Source organism: Brachycentrus maculatus, unplaced genomic scaffold (assembly GCF_059751285.1).
Source record: "Brachycentrus maculatus isolate JH-2025_06_01 unplaced genomic scaffold, ASM5975128v1 h1tg000207l, whole genome shotgun sequence".
Taxonomy (NCBI): domain Eukaryota; kingdom Metazoa; phylum Arthropoda; class Insecta; order Trichoptera; family Brachycentridae; genus Brachycentrus; species Brachycentrus maculatus.
The window spans coordinates 94,171-113,897 of record NW_028280958.1 but is presented as its reverse complement, the minus strand read 5'-3'; the positions used below and the strand labels follow the sequence as shown (position 1 = coordinate 113,897).

General features: G+C 32.1%; 1 protein-coding gene across 1 annotated transcript in view; it reads left to right on the top strand.

The window, feature by feature from the left end:
• Nucleotides 1-19,727, top strand: part of Tl (toll like receptor) — a 277,297-nt gene that overhangs the window by 236,529 nt on the left and 21,041 nt on the right. The window contains exon 7 of the mRNA XM_088263907.1: nt 5,703-5,975. Coding sequence (XP_088120033.1) covers nt 5,777-5,975 — 199 coding nt within the window. The 5' untranslated portion in view covers nt 5,703-5,776. The remainder of the gene's footprint in view (nt 1-5,702; nt 5,976-19,727) is intronic.

Genomic DNA, 19,727 nt, shown 5'->3' with positions numbered 1-19,727 from the left:
CCATTTTAATTTATGTATTAAATAACTGATGTTTTGAGTCTACTAAGTAGTATTTGATTGTTAAAAAGACACATAAAAATCAATTTTGTGACAATTGTTTTGCTTGGTTATGGCATTTTTAAACCCCCGTTTGAAAATGCCATAACCAGGGAATTAAGTAAAAAAAATCTTTTATTTTGCCATTCATAAGTTTTTTATTATTTTTTTCGTCGTATTAACGCTTTATTTAAAATAAAAATCTGAAGTAACACAAACTTATGATGCATTTTTATTTCCATGGCATGTGGCACGCTACATATTATTATATTGAAAAAAATGGCTTTCAGGCTCAAAAAGGTTCGCCATCCCTGCTGTACGTATAGCCTGCATCTACCCCTTGTAGTCGTAACTTGGAACTAGCTCAGCATTGCATGTTATTATGGATTAATATCGAGATTGCTTACTTACTACCCCGAGGCATGAGATGGGTACGATATATTTCTTAATGCGAGGTCCTTGACAACTATCGTTGGGATCTTATTTGTTTATATCGATTTCAGGTAAAAACGATTAAAAGTCACTTGGAAACGACTCATCTTTCTGAATAAGTGTATTGACTGAATGAAAATAATTCCATTATTTATTTATTCAGCATTAACTTAGTGGAATAACGTCTTGATTATTGTTTAAAAATTAAACATTTGTGTAGTACCACTAAGTGAGCTTTATTTCATTACACACGACTAGTTACATTATAAACTAGTCGTCCGTTATGAAAAAATACTTATTAAGTGGTATTTTACAAGTTTTTTTTTTTTTAATAATTGTAACTGTAAAAAAATATCTTTTATCGTATTTCCATTACTTTTAACCATTTATAACTTTCTCGAATTTTTTTTTTGATATCCATAGTAAAAGGACTTTTTATAAGTTTAATTTTTCATCGTTGCTACAATTAAACGATTTAATTGTGATTGAATAGATAGGTGCCGTGGATTAATTGTGTATCTAATTGACTTCGAATCTGGCGTCGCGGGTTCGATTCCTGCCAAATGCAAGTGAATTAAAAAAAAACACTTATTTTCAATTGGTCTAGGTGTTTGTGATGATTTTTGACACCTAAATTCTCTATCCTTAATTTTCTAACAGCAGACAAGCGTTTAAGCATATTTTTTTTCATTATAAAGAAAACACTTGCTTTGGGGATATTTTTATTCTAAAGTTTATTTTGAGAGTCCAAAAAAAAACGGATGTCGCGAATTCAACACCACTCGGTAGATTCACGCGTTCTCCTTTATCTAAATACATTATTGAAGATTTTAATAGATTTTTTGTTTCATTTAGGATTGTAGTCTTTAACGCACCAACTTTAAGTATGAAGATCATTACTATGCAGAAATATTTTCTAAGAATGTATGACAACAATGATATCGTAATTTTTCTTTATGCGTGTACCATTACTCGTATCATTAATGTAATATATGTACTTTTGCTCGCAATTTCTTTTTTATGGAAGTATCTGTATCTCGACACGACAATGGTCTGAAAATTTCTGTCACATGTATTTTCCTTCTTTTTTAATACGTTATTATGCCCGTCGTTTTTATATGAAGGCTTATAGAGCGGTGTATAATCTGCAGAAAATTCACAATGCAAAAAACGTTATGTATTATAAACCAACTCGTTATGTTGATATTCCCTCGCTACGTCTGCGTGTCACCCGTGGCACGTGAATAAACTTGATTGCATTTTCATCGTAAAATAAATCCATCTTTGACATCTTCGCCTGAATATTGGTTTCTGCATATCTACTTATAACCCAATGGATTGTTTCTTAGTATGACAGTAAAATATATTTTCGTCATCTGCAAATTTGAAAACATTCGTCTTAATGTAAGAGGTACACATACTTTTATCTAAAGTAAGAGGGGAGAAAGAATAGCTAATTCAGTTTTTCTATCTCTGCTGTTTGGAACAAAATTGGTCATTAAACGTAGTGTTTTCCAACACACATTTTTTTAAAGATAGACTTTACATAATGCTTTTGTTTTAAGATAGATTTTAAGATAGATTTTATTCATTTATTTTGTTCTGGATTTCTGTTGTTGAATTCAGTTTCATTGCATTGAATTTGAGTATGTACGTGATTCCACCTAATACTAATACGAAATAAATGTTTATGTACATGTTTATGTTTATATACATAAAAATGGGATACAAAAATAATACAAAGTGAGAAACATTTTTCTGTACCATACATGAAAAATAAGATACACAAAAATTACTAAATAAAAAAAAAAGTTTATATACTGTACATAAAAATGGGATACACTGAAATTACCAAATGAAAATAATGTTTATGTACTATACCTCCATGAAAAATGGAATACACAAAAAATACTAAATGAAAAAAATGTTTCTGTACAATACATGAAAAATGGGATGCACAAAAAATACTACGTGAAAAAAGTGTTTATGCACTCTACGTGAAAAATGGTATACACAAAAATACTAATTGAAAACAATGTTTCTGTACTATACATGAAAAATGGGATACACGAAATCTAATCAATAGTTTTTTGTTAGAAGTAATATAATAGTAAAGTAGATAGTAGTATTTTTGTTAGAAGTAAGTTTTGGTAATAATACGTTTTCATTCAGGCTCCATGTATCGGTTACGACTTGGCTTATCTTATTCCAGTTCACTGTGTGAAAATGCGAATTTATATCTCCTCTGCATGCTACACCGAGTAGCGGAAAATTAAGGTGCCAAGCGTTTGTGCTGCGAGATTTTATTGTTGCATATTATTCAGCGTGCCTACACGTGACGCCAACCATTCTTATTAAATATCATCCCCGCCTTTCACTGCACGGCGCTTTTCCCCGTCAAATTATTTGTTTTCGTTTTATAACGTCTTTTTGTGACACTTACTCGGCTTCCACAGTGATGACATAATGCATGTGTATATAATATTTACATTTTGAGTGTGTCCAAATACTTGGTCACAAATCTGGATTATCTCAAATTACGAGTTATTTTTTATTTTTTTATTTATTGATTGAACTGTGTTTGATTTAAAATTAATACATAAAAAGAATATGGAAGTCTGGGCATTTACAAAACTCATAACATTCATAGGCTGGTTTAAGTAATCACTTTATTCACGTGTAATATTCACCGCATGATTGACAACCACACTAAATTTCTTGAAACTTCTAGATATATTAATCAAACTCGAAACAAATTCTGCGAGAGTTCACAATAGACATCTGTGGTGGGATAAGGAAAGCTTTTATGAAGCAGAAACCCTTTCATTTTAGTTATAAGTTTAAATAAAAAATTGTGTTTTCTAGCGTTTATAAAGTATGTGAATATAATCCAGGATTCGGACCTCACATACAAATTAAAGATTTTCGGCTAAGTAAAAAGCTTTCCTCATCCCAACCCGAGGAAAACTTGGCATGATAAAGCATTTCAAACACATTTCCAAAATCGGTGGGTCTGAATAACAAGATGTATGTATGAATGTAGATGGAGAAAATAATGTTCGCTAAGACTATAGTGGTATGGCATTCTCCAGTGGCCGTAAGCGCTATAAATACCAAGACTTCCATTTTCTTCTTCATCTATGTTGAAACATCGATATCAACTAATTATTCCTAACGAAAAAAACTAACTAACCATCTTGCCGCTTCCTCGCAGAGATAGAACGCCACACCAATCTTACAAATTGTACAAAATCTTCACCTCTTCCACATTCATACACGCCGATTAATCCAACTCCTGACCTGACCACCTTTACGTATTTGAAGTACTTGATGACGCCAAGTTTTCCGTTGTCTTTCTCTGCTTCTATTTCCAACCAAATTCGCCTCATAAATTTGTAACTATCCTTTCTTCACTCATTCGATTCACATGCCCAAACCACCTCAACCTAACACTATCTTAATACCTTTCCTTTTCAATTTTTAATTTTTAAAAATATATCTTTTTCCTTATTTAAATAATTCGGAATTCGTCCGCCTCCGTAGTGTAATGGTCAGCACACTCGGCTACAGTTCTGGAGGTCCTGGGTTCGATTCCCAAGGGGGGTAAAATAAATACAAGTGATTTTTTCACTCTCATATTTATTCAATATTACCCTGGACTGGTACCTGAAGCGGAGGGCTGATCACCTTTCCTTCATGTGTAAACGATTAGGATAACACTGCGTTTATATGACGCAGTGCCCTATGCACCATAGGGGTGCGGATAAGGGTTTTATTATTATTATTATCAAATAATTCGGAATTCAAGAACTTGAATTTTTCAACGTCAAGTTTTCACTACCGCAAATTACGTGTTTTTGTTACAACACGGTCGCGTTGAAATCTGCGTGGATTTCTACATAATGAATCATTGTCTACTCGTTAGTATGCTCGACATTGTCCATTGTTTTTCAATAATGGAAACCAAATTCTTTTCCCAGGAGCAAATGGCTGACAAATTGAAATTCAAAAAAATATAATGGACCGGCCTCGACCTTTTTAGTCTCCCGATATTTTAATGGGACCTTCCAACGTGAACCCGGGACCCAGGCGGGAAAATCAGACGCTTTGTTCTTGTGAATGGCTACTTTTCTGTGATTAGCTAATGTAACACGTTGAATGAAAAACTTTCCTCCATTGTTAAATGCTTGACAATTATAATAATTATTTATTCTGCTACGTAAGATGTTACAACGTATACGAGATAACAAATAAAATGAATTTTCTGCCACACAAACCTTATATACTGGGGTGACACTAGTTTAAGTTTTTTTATTTATTTTTTTATTTGGGTTAACAACAGCATTATTTGTTAAATAAAACAATTAAAAGCTGTACATTAAAGAAGCCAATTATAGTTTACCACAGAAACATAAAGATTAGTACAAAATATTTAGTGTAGATCTAGCAAATCAATGAATGTGTGTGTGTGTGTGTTTGTGATATTGATTCTAGTAGGGACATACATACAATGCAAAGAAGCATAGTTTTTAAAAATCCTGAGAGGAAAATATGCCCGCTATTCGACTTTTCAACACAGATTTTCCGCAATTGAAAATGTCAACTTGGCTTGTCAAAGTATTTATTTAAACACATTACACACTTAAGTCACATTTAAAATATTCCTGATGAATAATTTCAATTACTGATGTTGGGACATGGGATGAAAGTTAACGTGACTGAAAAGCAAATAAGAAAGTAACGAATAAGAAAACACAACAAAATATAAAACATGTATAAAGCAATTAAAGGTACAGAAATTGGCCATATAAAAAACATAAGGTACGAAGAATGTTTATAAAAACATAAAGTACGAAGTTATAAAAACATAAGGTACGAAGAATTTTTATAAAAACATAAGGTACGAAGTTATAAAAAACGTAAGGTACGAAGCAAGGAAAAAATAGAAATATAACTAATCTTCTTCCTTCTTTAAATGCATGATGCATAGGGCACTGCATCATATAAACGCAGTGTTATCTTGATCATTAGCACATGAAGGAAAGGTGATTAGCCCTCCGCTTCAGGCACCAGGCCAGGGTGATGTTAAATAAATATTGAAAAATGTAGTTACATGTACGTTGCGCAAACTATATAACGCTTTCCAAGTCAACATTCAACTATTGTATACCTTTAATTATTTAATATAATATAACTACTCTAAAATATTAACAGTTTTCTTTTTCTTTTTGCAGTTGCTAATGGAAGTCGTTATTCAAGTCACCAAATGTTGAGGTGATTAGCGATACGAAGACTTATCCTGCGAAAAATGGCGCTCGAAACAGCGTATGCCCTCAGTCCTGGCAAGATGGCGTCCACGCTATGGCTGGCTGCGGTTGTTATGGCTCTTGTATCTCCGCTTCCGGCATCCTCCGAGCATAATGGCGGCTTCCGGTGTCCGGAGAGGTCCAACTGTTCCTGCCTCTCTTCCGGCGTCGGGTTCTACGAGATGGTGTGCCCGATGACAGGTCAGTTGATATATGAAGCTTTATCATCCTTATCTAGTGACGATCGCCAGTGAAGTTATTTAATTCCGGCGAGTTGTGCTTTGGGAACTTTTTGGGGTAACATACCCTCTTCATTAACGTTAGATAATGCAAATATTTACTTATCAAACAATCTTTTGACAGTGGTTTGAAAATGCCATAACAAGGCGAAACAACTGTCACAAATTTAATAATTATGTGTTTTACAATGAGCAATTAGTTAGACTCTAAAAATCAGTGTTTCTTTATAATAATTAATACATACATAAATCAATCTTTTGACCGTAAATTCAGTTACCTTAATTCGTATTCTCAAATGACGGCTTTTACTCCTATAGGAGTATTCTAACCATGGCCAACTATGTAGATTTTTTGTCTTACCTTCAGTGACTTTTTTTCTTTTGATAAACATAAACCTTGACTTTTTATTGATAAATATCGAATCAAAAGTTTTTTCTCACACATTCAATTGAGTAATTCAAATGAGTGTCACATATTTCACATAATGAGTGTCACATATTTGACAGGATCGCTTTTACGTTAATTTATTAATTTCATTAATGACATCGTAGCTTGACAAGCATATCTAATTCAATTTACCTGTAATAAACATTAAAAAGACATTTTCTGTTGGTGATTTAATGGCCGCTATATTCTGGTAGACAACTCTATTATCCGTTTATAATGCTGAACCTAATTGAAAGGCGAATCATCGTTAAATTTTACTATCGTGAAAGTAAATTTCATCGGCCGAAGTGATTATAGGGCTGGTGGAGACGTGTCCGAGATTCATGTTCGATTTTACTGTACAAATAAAAAATCTTTCATCTTGACATTAACTCCTTTATCCTATATTTTTAAACGTAAACTTGTGAATTCGAAGACTCCAATACAACGTTCCACACATTAACTTATAAAGTCGTTTGTCAATAAATGTTCTGTAAATTTATGATTTTCCACAACCAAAAAATATTATGTCTTATATATAAGGCGCGGTTTACGTTATTTACAATTCACAGTAATTTTAACATATAATTTATATTTGAAGCACTAACTTTGTAATTTTCCATTTTATATTTAAAATGTAACTTTGTTTTAAAATCACTATAAATATTTTATTATAATGTGTACCGGATTCTTTATCAAGACTGATTGATACTAAAACACTATCTAACAAATTTTTAAAAAAATTGACGGTCAGGCAAAGGAGCTTGGGTAGATCTTAAGTGGTTTATTTTTTGTGTTGATTGGCAGTGACAGTCAAAAGATTTAATACAGCATACGTAGATTTTTTTCTTCACATTAACGTATATATAAAATAAAGTTATTATAATAAGAAAGATGTATAAATTATTAATCTTTAAGTATCCTTAAAAAAATTCCGTTAAAATATAAATAATTATCGTGAACATAATTCAAATAATATTTTTTTAAATTTTTTGTTGTGTTCTCGAACTTTGGAATGAACATTTATTTTACGATTTGTTTAAGACCATTTTTGAGTACTCAAAACTAGTCGGGTATACATTAATTAACTTTAATGTGGTATTCTACAAGTATTTCACAATATTTGTATATTCATGTTATTCCACAAAGTCAATGCCAATATAAATAATATTTAACTTTTTACTTTAGGACAGCATTGGAAGGTTTTGAGATTTTTTATATCGTACAAATGTAACACACTTGACATAAGCATTCTTTTAATATGAATGATATTTAAAATCCTTTGAGGTTTATTTTGCATGTTATATTACTTAATCGGCGTATATTTCCCTTTAATATTATTTCTTCCACAATAATCCAATTGGATATCGTGCTAGATGCAAAACTGTCGCATTCATCTATCCGTGTTCGCCGTTAGTGCCAGGCACCATATTCCCAATGAATTTTCATCAATTAACGAGCCATAAATTATCTGAAAACTTTTTCTCGACCTTATTTAAACGACCCGAAAAGCTTCCGACATTTATAACCCAAACCTATCATGATTTCTTCAAACTTTTAAATATGAAAAAGTTGGACATTTTGGAATTAGCGTGTTATACGATTATTTCTTTCTCTGTAAAATAAGCGTTCTTCTTTATCAGCTTTACGTGACGTTTTTATTTGATTATTTCAAAATATTTACTCTCTCTGGAATTCTTTTTGTTTTTTTGTAACGGCGATATTCAACATCACTTCTTTCAAAACATCGATCGTAAATTACTGAAGCTTTTAACTACTATCTCGTAAAGTCTTTAAATCTCGTCAAATCACGATCATCACTGTTTAAGCTGCCACTCCCTCGACGGCTTAAAAGTTTACTTTTAAAGTCGTAAAGACGTTTTATGTTCTACTTCACCTGAATACACTTTTATGTATATTTTTTCAGTAATAATATTTCTTACTTTTAATCAATTTTTGAAATCTCTCTTGAATTTCCCATAATATTTATAATAACATTTTCATCTGTGTATATTTTTAACAAAGCTATCGAACGTAAAAACTACGTCGTTTTTATTCCGGAAAAATAATATTTCTTATTCAAATTACTCTTCTTCTAAGGTTATTCGTATTACCCTCTATAAATAATTCGACCCCTACGAAATGGATAATATCCGAAAACTTGAAACTTTTTTCGACAAATTTATATTCGTGAAAAGGATATCCGTTTATCTGTACTCTACTGAAACTAAGACAAAGTGGAAAAGCTTTTTCTACGGGGAAAAATTATAAGCACATTATTTTACTCGTGTATTTTTGGAAATTGTTCGAATTATAATCACGACAAGAATAACAAATTTTGTAGTTTGTTAAATATATGCTTATATTGTTTTTTTATTCGTGGATTTATTTTTTCATTAATATTGAGAATGTATTACCACATTTGAAGTAATTTGGTATACGTACATATGTGAATTCATTTGAAAAATTGTCCACCGAAAATTTTCTAATTCTTTCCGTGTTTCGTGCTATGGGAATATACAATTATTTTCTCTTCAATCATGATACCATCGCACCATTATTAACATATTCGCTTTATTAATAAAACCACTTTAGGGAAATGATAGAAAATTTTACCTCGGACGCTTCATATAAATTTACATTTTTTTGGTATGACACATAGGAAGGTATTTGACGTTTAGTTGAAAGTTAAATCATCCGACTTTTTTAAGGAGTCAAATAAATAATTATACTTTGATAAAACATATTGCAGGGGTGGTTTTAACGTCTAAATTATACCGTGTCAAAATAAAGTGTGTAATTACTTCCTTTCTTTAATGCGTACATAGTAAATTTAAGCGTCATAATTTACTTTTTCTTCTGAATTTATCAATATTATATTGTGTGTATAGGTCTACAGTACAATAAAAACAGTATTAAATGCTGGGGCAAAACTGATTTTTCAAATTCCTAAATTTAGTCACATTATTCCACAAACTGCACTGGTTATACATTCTATGGTAGATTTTATACATTATGGCTGCTCATATATACAGCAATACATAAAACAGCTCCATAGTATTTAAATGAGATGAGCATTGCATACGAATTGAGTGCTAGACGTCTCATGCTTCGATCAGCTACAACAACTGTCATGAGTGATGGTACCAGCTCGCAACTAGCGCACTAAATTCGGCGAGCGTGCCTTTGTTGTTGCTAGCCAGTGGGTATGAAATGCAAAAAAAAATAAATATGAAAAACTAAACATGGAATTATTTGTCAAATTATTTCCGTAATTTTCTTTTATCAAATTTATTTTATGTATTTTTTTACGTTAATGTCCTATATAAATTACTCAAAAATATTTTTTTGTTCTTTGAAACCAAACCATAGGTGTAAGTGAAAAATGCAATTTTTATATCACATCAAAAAAAATACATAAAAATATTACCATAAAAATATAAAATATTACCTGTTTATTTCGTTTTGAAATGTTAAAATTACCGTGAATTGTAAAGCCCGCTTGAAGTGATTTCCCATGAAAAGGGTGCTGTATAAATTGTCTTATAAATAAATAAATACCAATCGCGCCAACGCATAAAAATACCCTTCCCGCTCGAAGACAAATAAGATGATGTTTGAAATTTCGCGTAGATCCAGGAGTTTGCATTTCCTTATTCCTTCTTATCTACAGCCTCGACCAGTCATCGCAGAACTTCGTCTTGTAGTTGTAATTAAGCAGTAGGCATCCCAGCACCGTCTATACCCAGTGACGGCTCTAAGAAAGACATTACCAGCACGGAAGGCGGTCATTTCAAAACCGAGATAAAGTTGTATTGGGAAAACTACAAAGGGCGTGCCTCCCCATGAGCTCCTACTAAATGTATGTACGTTCGAAATAAGTAGCGTTTCTGTCCTAATGGTCCGTTTGCTTTGTCACGACACCGATTTTCTAGTTGCCACGAAGTTGGAGAGAAACGCGATCGTTAAGTGAGAATAAAATACTTTTATGGCCACACTTTGTATAAATGGGGCGGCCATTGGATTAATGGCAAACTTTTTCAGCTAAGTAATAATAGTATTGAGCATTCGCCAGAATTAACGACGCTGTTCATTTCGACTACCTCACTTCTTACTATGGACCCTTTGAATTCAATCATCGGCGTCTTATAAATAAATATTTGATGGCAGCGTCATGTAAATACATTCTTTTTTAAATTAAATACTTTTTTATACTACTTATTGAGTTTTATTTCATTACACGCGACTAGTTTTGACAACTACAGTTGTTTTCAAACAAACAATGTGCAATGAGATAAATTCAATAAGTGGTACTACAGAAATGTTTAATTTTTTTTAAATAATCAACATGTCATTTCACAAAGTTAATGCCGAATCAATAAATAATTTAAATACATCGGATAGTGAATAAATAGAACGTACTTATCCATTTATTACTTCATCTACTATGATAAACTTAATAAAATAGTTTTTGTTCATATTTCAACATCAATGAAGAAGAATATGGAAGTCTGAACATTTACAGGGATTATGATTTGACAAATATCACTTTATACGCGTGTGACATTACACCTTCTTGTATTAGCTTTGCATTTTTTACTTATGTCGCCAATCGAACATCTATCATACATCGTTTTGCCGCACATTCGTCTGAGAGATCGCATTTCGACTGCTTCCAGTCTACTTTTATCCTTCTCTTGCCAATACCATGTTTCAACTTCATGCATTCCCCTTCAGCACGGAAAAACTTAGTGAGAGCACATAATGTTTTTGTTTGCATGGTGAGAAATTAATAAACAAATAAGATGAGGGTTGATAAAATTTACTTTTTTTTAATTTACCCATAATACTTACTCACTTACACGTGCTTCAAAATTATTACAATATTGAATTTCGTATATCCAAGGCATTATATTTACATACTTACCTTGTTTGAATTACGATGTTAAAATTTGTATCAAAACGAACGCTATTATAACTGTTTAAGCTGTTTTTTATGCTTCCTTTTCTTTGTAATTTTAACCTTTACGAATACGTTCTCGGCTTTTTATGAATCTTGAAAACATAAAATAACAAGAAAGTATGATCCCATGTACTTTCGCGTAGCTTCATAACTACTCAGATTTCCCCAATATCATTATATCTCTTTGAAGTGAAATTTAAATAAATACTCGAAGCCTTTGAGTTATGTATTTACTTTGCGTGGGTACATATCAATCTACGTTTATGCATGCTCGTGTCTTCGCATCGAAGTTACAATACGGAGGGTTCAGTTATACGAGTGTTATATATGTTTGAGACTCTCAACTATATTTCTGTGTATGTATATTTAAACGAATACTTATGTTTTCAAATAATGAGTACCTTTAAAAACATATAACTTTAAAAAAACACTCCTTATCACAATATGATTCATTTGTCTTCTTTCTCTCTTAAAAATTTGTATTTTCATACAAATATCAAATCGTAATAATTTTATTTTAATTACCTGACGATGGAATGATTTTCCGAAACCTGAAGTCACGAATAAGCGTTTATAAAAGTGATATTACACAAAGTAAACAATGGATGACAAGGATAGTGTTTTATCACCATACCACAAAGTTATCAATATTTTTAATGTACAAAATATAAATTTGAATCGGGTTGTGGTCTCGTGGTTAGTATCGCGGACTCTTAAGCAAGAGTTTCTTGGTTCGAACCCACTTTACCACAATTTGATACCTATTTCTAATAATGAGCCGCTTAGGCTCACAGAAATAGTATGAAATTGAAATATTTGTGTAAATAATAAAAACACAAATAACTATTTCTCTTTTTTTTTAACTTTTAAAAAATAATTCCTTATCGAATCCGCAAACCGCAGAAAAAATCATGCTTACGAATCGTCAGCATTTCTATGAAACTTCGTAACTGTGAGAGACTCGAATATCACATATCGCTCACTCCTTTCAACAACGTCATATATTAAAAAAAACTTGAGTTCTCAGGATATCGTTTTTAATGTTTAAAAAAAAAATAACATGGATTAAAAATAAATATCAAGCCACTTATTGAACTTTTTACTGTGCAATAGATCTTTTTAGGTAAAACCTGAATGTTTTTTCTCCATTTGATTTTTTTTGGATATTTAAAAAAATAATTAAACAAAACCTTTTCGTCAAAATGCAAAAACAATACTTTCTGCTTTGTACCGGCTTAGTTAAAAATATGCCTCTTTTGCTGGGATATAGTACATTTTCTGGGCATTCCATAAACATGCACAACTGAAAATTGACGATTTTTGATGACGTTGTTGAAAGGAGTGAGCGATATACATTCGGATATCAAGAATTTATTCCGTTTCCCTTAAAAAAAATAATTTTAAAATCACTGAAAATACTCATTTCGTTAGTCAATTAGTCAATTTACCTTTTTACCGATTGTAAATAATATACTTCAATATTATTAAATTTAGTACTAACAACGGTAAAACCACCCTTAGAAGGGGATGTTTTTTTTGTAGTTAAAAGTATTGAAATGGGTTACCAAATTGAAACTGTAATTATTTTCACAGCGCCCCTTCGCCACCCTTAGCAACGAGAAGTGATTGGCAGATATAAATTGGTTGTAATGGAAATATATAGGGAAGGCTATTACCGGTGTCAGGAGTTGTGAAATGGTAACACAAAGGCGTTAATCACAAAACCCAGCACGGAACAATATCCATGCACTTGGTATTAAAAGCTCCATTTGCTAGTAATCAACGACACCCGAACAGCACTTAACTTAGTTCGCCCTTCGAGCTGAGGCTGTCGGATACTTGATTACATTAATCCTTTTACACGAACTTTTTGTGAGAATATTTATAAGTTTCCTAAGAAAATTCTCCTTCTTTAATTAAAGTTTAACTTCGTAAAAAGTAAAACTTGAATTAAAGATGGATAGATTTTACCACAAAGTGACTGCCGAAGCAATTAAGAAAAAAATATCATACACATCCACCGATTTTCGGCTCCTAACCTCACCGTTTTTAAGTATTTTACATGTCTGATTATGCCAAGTTTTCTCGGTTCACCCCTGGGAAACGAACTCGGGACCCCCAACGTGGTAGTCAAACGAAGTAATAACTACACTACGTAGGCGAACAAAAAAGTACGGGGTTCATCACTTATGATAGCTTAAAAAAATATCGTATTATACTAATATGTTATCTCAAAGGATTTGTATAAAAAGTATAAATTATAAAACGAGTACGGGTATGCAATCCCTAGTATCCTCACCATTGCCCTTATTCTCCTATTCGTCTTCTTAATTAATATTATTTACTATTCCTCTCCATCTATCCTTCCAAAATATCCTTCATGCTTAGCTCCCTAACTTAGTCATCTATATCCTGTGAAATATATTTTACTCCTAGATAAAACAAATCCTGAATGTAATATTTTTATCACACCATATAAAAAATTATGCTCGAACGACTTCCTTTCAGATATTTTATTTTTTTCTCGTAGCAAAATATCATTTTTTATGTGTTCTTACTTAATACATAGACATATCAGTGGGCTTCATTACAAAAAAATGCAAATTTCAGCTGTTTTGACGCCAAAGTAAGAAAATCAATTTAGCAATTGCGTGTTGCCATTGTGATGGGAATATTTTCCCGCTTTATTTTTAGATAAATGTGTTCTTTTCAAAGAATCTTACCCACATCTTCGCAAGTTTCAGGGCGAGAGTAGCGCTATCAAACTCGAATTTTCCCGGCGTATAAAACTTTTGCGATATGGCAACACGGGGAAAGTTGGAGCGCGCATCTCTGCAAAAATTATCGAACGAGTTTATTGTTTTCAAGTAATATATGAAATTTGAATTTACGACTCGAAGATTTTTATATGCAGAGAAAAATAGCACTTATACCCATCTATATAAGCGAAAATTTAATTGTTCGTTTGTTCAAAACCTCAAAAGTTATTCACAGATTACCTTGAAATTTTAACAGACAATTACGTTAGAATACGCGTGTGTTTTTATAAAAATAAAAATAGTATAAAATCTTTATAAATGAAAATGTAACAGATGGCGGGTAAATAATATTATTTTTTTTAAATTGTGCTTCAATGGCAGTGCCATCTGTTTAACGTAACAGAAATACTCGCAACATATATTTTTCATGGTGGACGGCATGCTTATTGACAGATGACGTCACCAGGCATTTTCAATGTTTTAATATTTTGTATAGTTAAAACTGTTTTTGTCTCAATGGCAGCGCCATCCGTAACAGCAACACACACGCACAATATAACAGCAACGCATATAATAACTCAAGGGAGACAGCATGCTTATTGACAGCTGCTGTCACTTGTCATTTTCAATATTTTGAATTGCACTGTTGTTTCGTAGATTTTTAATATTTTCACATATTAGAAAAGTTTGCTTTCTATTTTCTTTCTGTTCCCTTTAACTAGACCGAACCACAGCAACGCGTAACTAGGTGCAGCTAGTTATAAGAAAATATCTGAAAATGTTTTAAAATAATTTTAATTTAATATATTTTCAAACTTTAACGCATTTCGCAATACTTCGCATAATAATATTATAATATATAATATACAATTCCGTTATGAGTTTAGCAACCTTACTTTTTGAGTTGTCGATTGAATTTACACCGATTCCATATAATTCTTAATATGATATGGCATGGACACGTTATTTATCGCAAAATCAGTACAATAACAGTACAGTAATCACTCATCTGTCAATAGATATATCGTTTTATGAATATCTGTGAATCGAATCTCAAAAACAAACCATATGATTGACATTAGGCTGTACGTAATAATTGCCTTATTTAAAAATTTAAAAAATTTTATTACATCTCTTTAAAACCTAATAAATATCCTGAAAAACGATCTTTACAACTTATATAGTAAAAAGAAGAAGAAGCATGCAGAGATTTAAGGCGATATTCGCAAACACAGAATTTATTCCACCGGAGACCACCAGAGGGGTCACATACCTGATTTTTTTAATGAATGTATTTGCTTAAAAAAATTATTTTTAGATTTTTTTAAAACCTTTCAATAAGTATTTTCTTTTCAAAACCATATAATTATTTCGAGAAAAATCTTGATTTCTCTTAGCAAAAACAGTGTTTTTAAAAAATATGTAATACGTAAAATGTAACCTGGATTTAGAGAAAATTATTTTGCGACTTAACGAATTCTGCGTCTTAATTGACATAAAATTAGAAAAAAATGCAATTTAATTGCTACATAAATAAACTTTTTTCCATTACAATCCAATGCGGTTCATAACTTAAGTTTTATACCAAATTATATTCGCCGCGCATGGCACTTGCCATATAAAAATCAAACATATTTTTTACGTTTATTTTTCAAAATTCGCTTTATTATGCCCATTATTTGTTTCTTTCTGAGCATTACTACAAAGCAATAATTTTGTTTCGTAGCAAATAAATTATCGAAATAAAAGAAACGTTGTTCGTGACACGAAATAATAGCTGGGTCCACACACGTTAGCGGCAAATAGTGATGACTCGAATTCGATGCGGAGTGGCGTGCCAGACAGCCCTAAAATAAATATTGTTTGCAATGGCGCGAATCCATATTTGAGTTTGGAATAAGAAAAGTTTACCTCCCTCGCATTTCAAAGTGTTGCCAGAACATGTTTAAACGTCGCCGCTGGCTACACTCGTACATGAACTCTCATGTCGTCCCTTTCCTGACGAACTGTCGTAACTCTCATTTTTCAATTTCGATTGAGAGCACTTTTATTAAGGCTTTACTATTTTAGACTCTAATTTCATTAATTGATCGGTAGACAACCTTATTTTATTGTGAACCAGACAATTGGAATGGATCTATCTCGAAAGACTTCTAGAGTTAGACCAAAAAATTCGTGGATGCTACAGAAAGATAACACGATTCGAAGGCATGACCTAGGTGACGTTGTCCACGATAGAAAGACCTACAACCTGAGGACAAGGAAAGCTGACCCCAACAGTCTACAAAGACGATAAGTTGGGATGGAGCCATGAAGAAGAAGATTGCTGTGTACCTTAATTTCTCCGAATATTTCTTAAAGGATTTTACAAAACCTTTTTTAACAGTAATACTTATATGGTAATATATTGCATTTCGTCCGCCTCCGTAGTGTAATGGTCAGCACTTTCGGCTACTGTTCTGGAGATTCCAGGTTCGATTCCCAGGAGGAGGGTGTCAAATAAATTAACGTGATTTGTTTCACTGTAATATTTATTCATTTATTGTTTCGGCATTAACTTTGTGGTAAGACATGTTACAATGATTAAGGAGACACTGTTTTATTAATATTATGTTATTATTCTGACCTGACGATGGAAGTTTAGCTTCCGAAACTAGTAGTCTTTAATAAAACTTGAGTGGTATAAAAACAAGTGTTTCGTTGATCATTGTAATATTTATTCAATATTACCCTTGACTGGTAGGTACCTGTTGCGGAGGGCTGATGATCACCTTTTTTCATATTTTGAAGATCAATAAAACACTGCGTTTATGTGATGCAGTGCCCTATGCACTATTGGAGTGCGGATAAGGGTTTGAAGAAGCAGAAATATATTCTTTACATTTTATCGGAAATTGAATTACGCACCCTCTTCCGTTCCAGTGCCTAATTTAATTCCAAAGTGTCGGATTACTAGACTTAGCGAGTTTGGTACGAAGCCCGACTCGCTACAAATTTCGCTACCAATCTCACGATGTAGCGAGAAGGGGATTTGATCATGCAACATTAGACACGTTACGCATTAGTGGAGGAAACTCCGACTAGCAGTTTGCAGTATTGCACTGCCATTGCTCATTCCCGCGATAAGTTAACATGGCGCCTAAATTAATATCATGGTAACAACATATCACTTCAAGAAATCCCATCATAGATGAAGAATAATATGGAAGTCTGGTCGATGAATAATGGTTGAGTAGAAATGCGATGACTGAACATTCTCTGTAAATGTCTTTGCACTGTTCCGTGTCTGCCTGCCGTGCTGGTCGGGGTTGTGGGCGTCTGTGTTCCGGCCAGCGTCGGGTCGGAGTCGGATTTAGCTGACTAATTGGACTAAATACTAATCCCTTTCACTGCCTACACCGGGGTACTTCTAGAAAATTTGATGTTGGATTTACAAACTTGTATTTATTTAGATTGGCAGTGACAGGTATATTGAAAGCTTTTAAATGTAAATTCACAGTAAAATAGGGATACAATTTTATATTGTTTCACATTTTCAATAAATTTTGCAACTTAGTTCAACAACAACAAAAAAATTGCTTTTCAACAGCAGATCTGTCAGGAAGCCTAGATGCTTAAGTATCAGATCTGCGCATGCGGTGGGACAGCTTTCAATATGGAAGTCTGGGCATTTACAGGGCTACGACTGTCATAGGCTGGTTAAGTGATCACTTTATGTACACGTGTAACATTCACCAATTCTACCCATGATTGACAACCACACTACTCAAATTCTTGATAAATTTATCAAACTCGTATTTACACTACGTTTACTAGAGACATCTATGGTGGGATGAGGAAAGCTTTTATTAAACAGAGACTCTTTCATTTCTATGTGAGTTCCGAATCCTGGATTATGTTCGCATGCTTGAGAAATGCTTGAAGACACAATTTTATTTTAGCTTATACATAATTTGAACAGTTACTTTATTTACATAATTTTGAGTCACACATTTGTACATGCTTAAAATATTGTACTCAAATAATTTGTTCAAAATGAATTTAATTTTATTTTAGCTTATAATTTGACCAGATATTTTATTTACATAATTTTGAGTCACTCATTTGGACGCACTCAAAATGTTGTACACAAATAATTCGTTCAAAATTAATTAATAATGTACGCATTTTGTGTGTAGCAAATATTTCTATGAAATAAATGAAATTATTAAATGTAAATTTGGTAATTTATCAAAACGAAGCACTTGACTACGTAACGTAGTCGGCGATGATTGGTTTTTGGTTGAAAGCAATTCCGCTCTCCTGTTGGAAATTAGAATTGACAATAAGCGTTTGGCGGGAACTTTCGTGGATGATCGCTTCCAAGTTGCTTAATTTTATTTGATTACTTGGTGCGGCTTCTAGCCACCCTCTATCAATAATGATTGTTCCGTTCTAATGTCGAATTAATTAACTTCAATTTAATCTAAATGAAGGCGAAACCTCTCTCGCACCCTGTAATCCGGCCGACGCCTTGGCGTAGAGATACAGTATTGCATAAATTCGACTTTATAATCGCGTTTTGCGGGAAGATCCATTAGGTACTCCCGTTATTGATCACAAACGATAGAAATTCAATACAAATTATTGTATAATTTATATTTGAAGCACTAACTTTGTGATTTTCCATTTATAATTAAAATGTAACTTTGTTTTAAAATCAGTATTAATATTTTATTATAATTTAATTATAAAGTCTGCCGGTTTCGAAGCTAACCAGGACAATTAGTTTTAATCAGTTTTGATAAAGAAGCGGTAAGCTTCGAAACCGGTAGACATTACAATTAAGTTAAAATAAAATATTTATAGTGATTTTAAAACAAAGTTATATTTTAATTACAAATTGTAGTCTTTATTAATGCGAATGTTTACATATTTATACGTATTTACTTAATATTTTTTTATATATAAAATGAAAAATTGCACATACATATCGTAGTCGTACAGGAGAAAATGACCAACTTACAAAACGTAAAACATTCAGGAGGGCCATTTAACCGTTTTTACACTCTTGTCATCAAGTCATATCTCAATATCTCAATACCGTAAGTCATTTTTAAGTAGTCAATATATAATTGTATACATCATATAATAATATTATATATAATATATAATATAATATTATATATAATATATAATATAATATTATATATAATATTATGTTTTACTAAATAAAGTGCAGTGGAATGCAGTGCATTTCCAAGAAATGTATGTACAAAAATTTAATCTAGTACTATATTTACGTTTTGCTTTGTACCCTTACAGCGATAATAGTAAGTTAGAATTATGAAATACAACAACCGGAATATAATGCAAATAGAGACGTGTTTTACAGCAGAGTTTTTTTCTTTAACTCCATGTAAGAAAACACTCCAATTTAATTCGATGTCATTAATTACTTACTTAGCAATCATTTAAATGTTGTTCATATGTATATTTTGAAATATCATCTAAGGCACCTTCAATACCATCTGTTTCGAGTCACATGTGATTAATTAATCGCTTATAATGTCACAAAAGAATCTT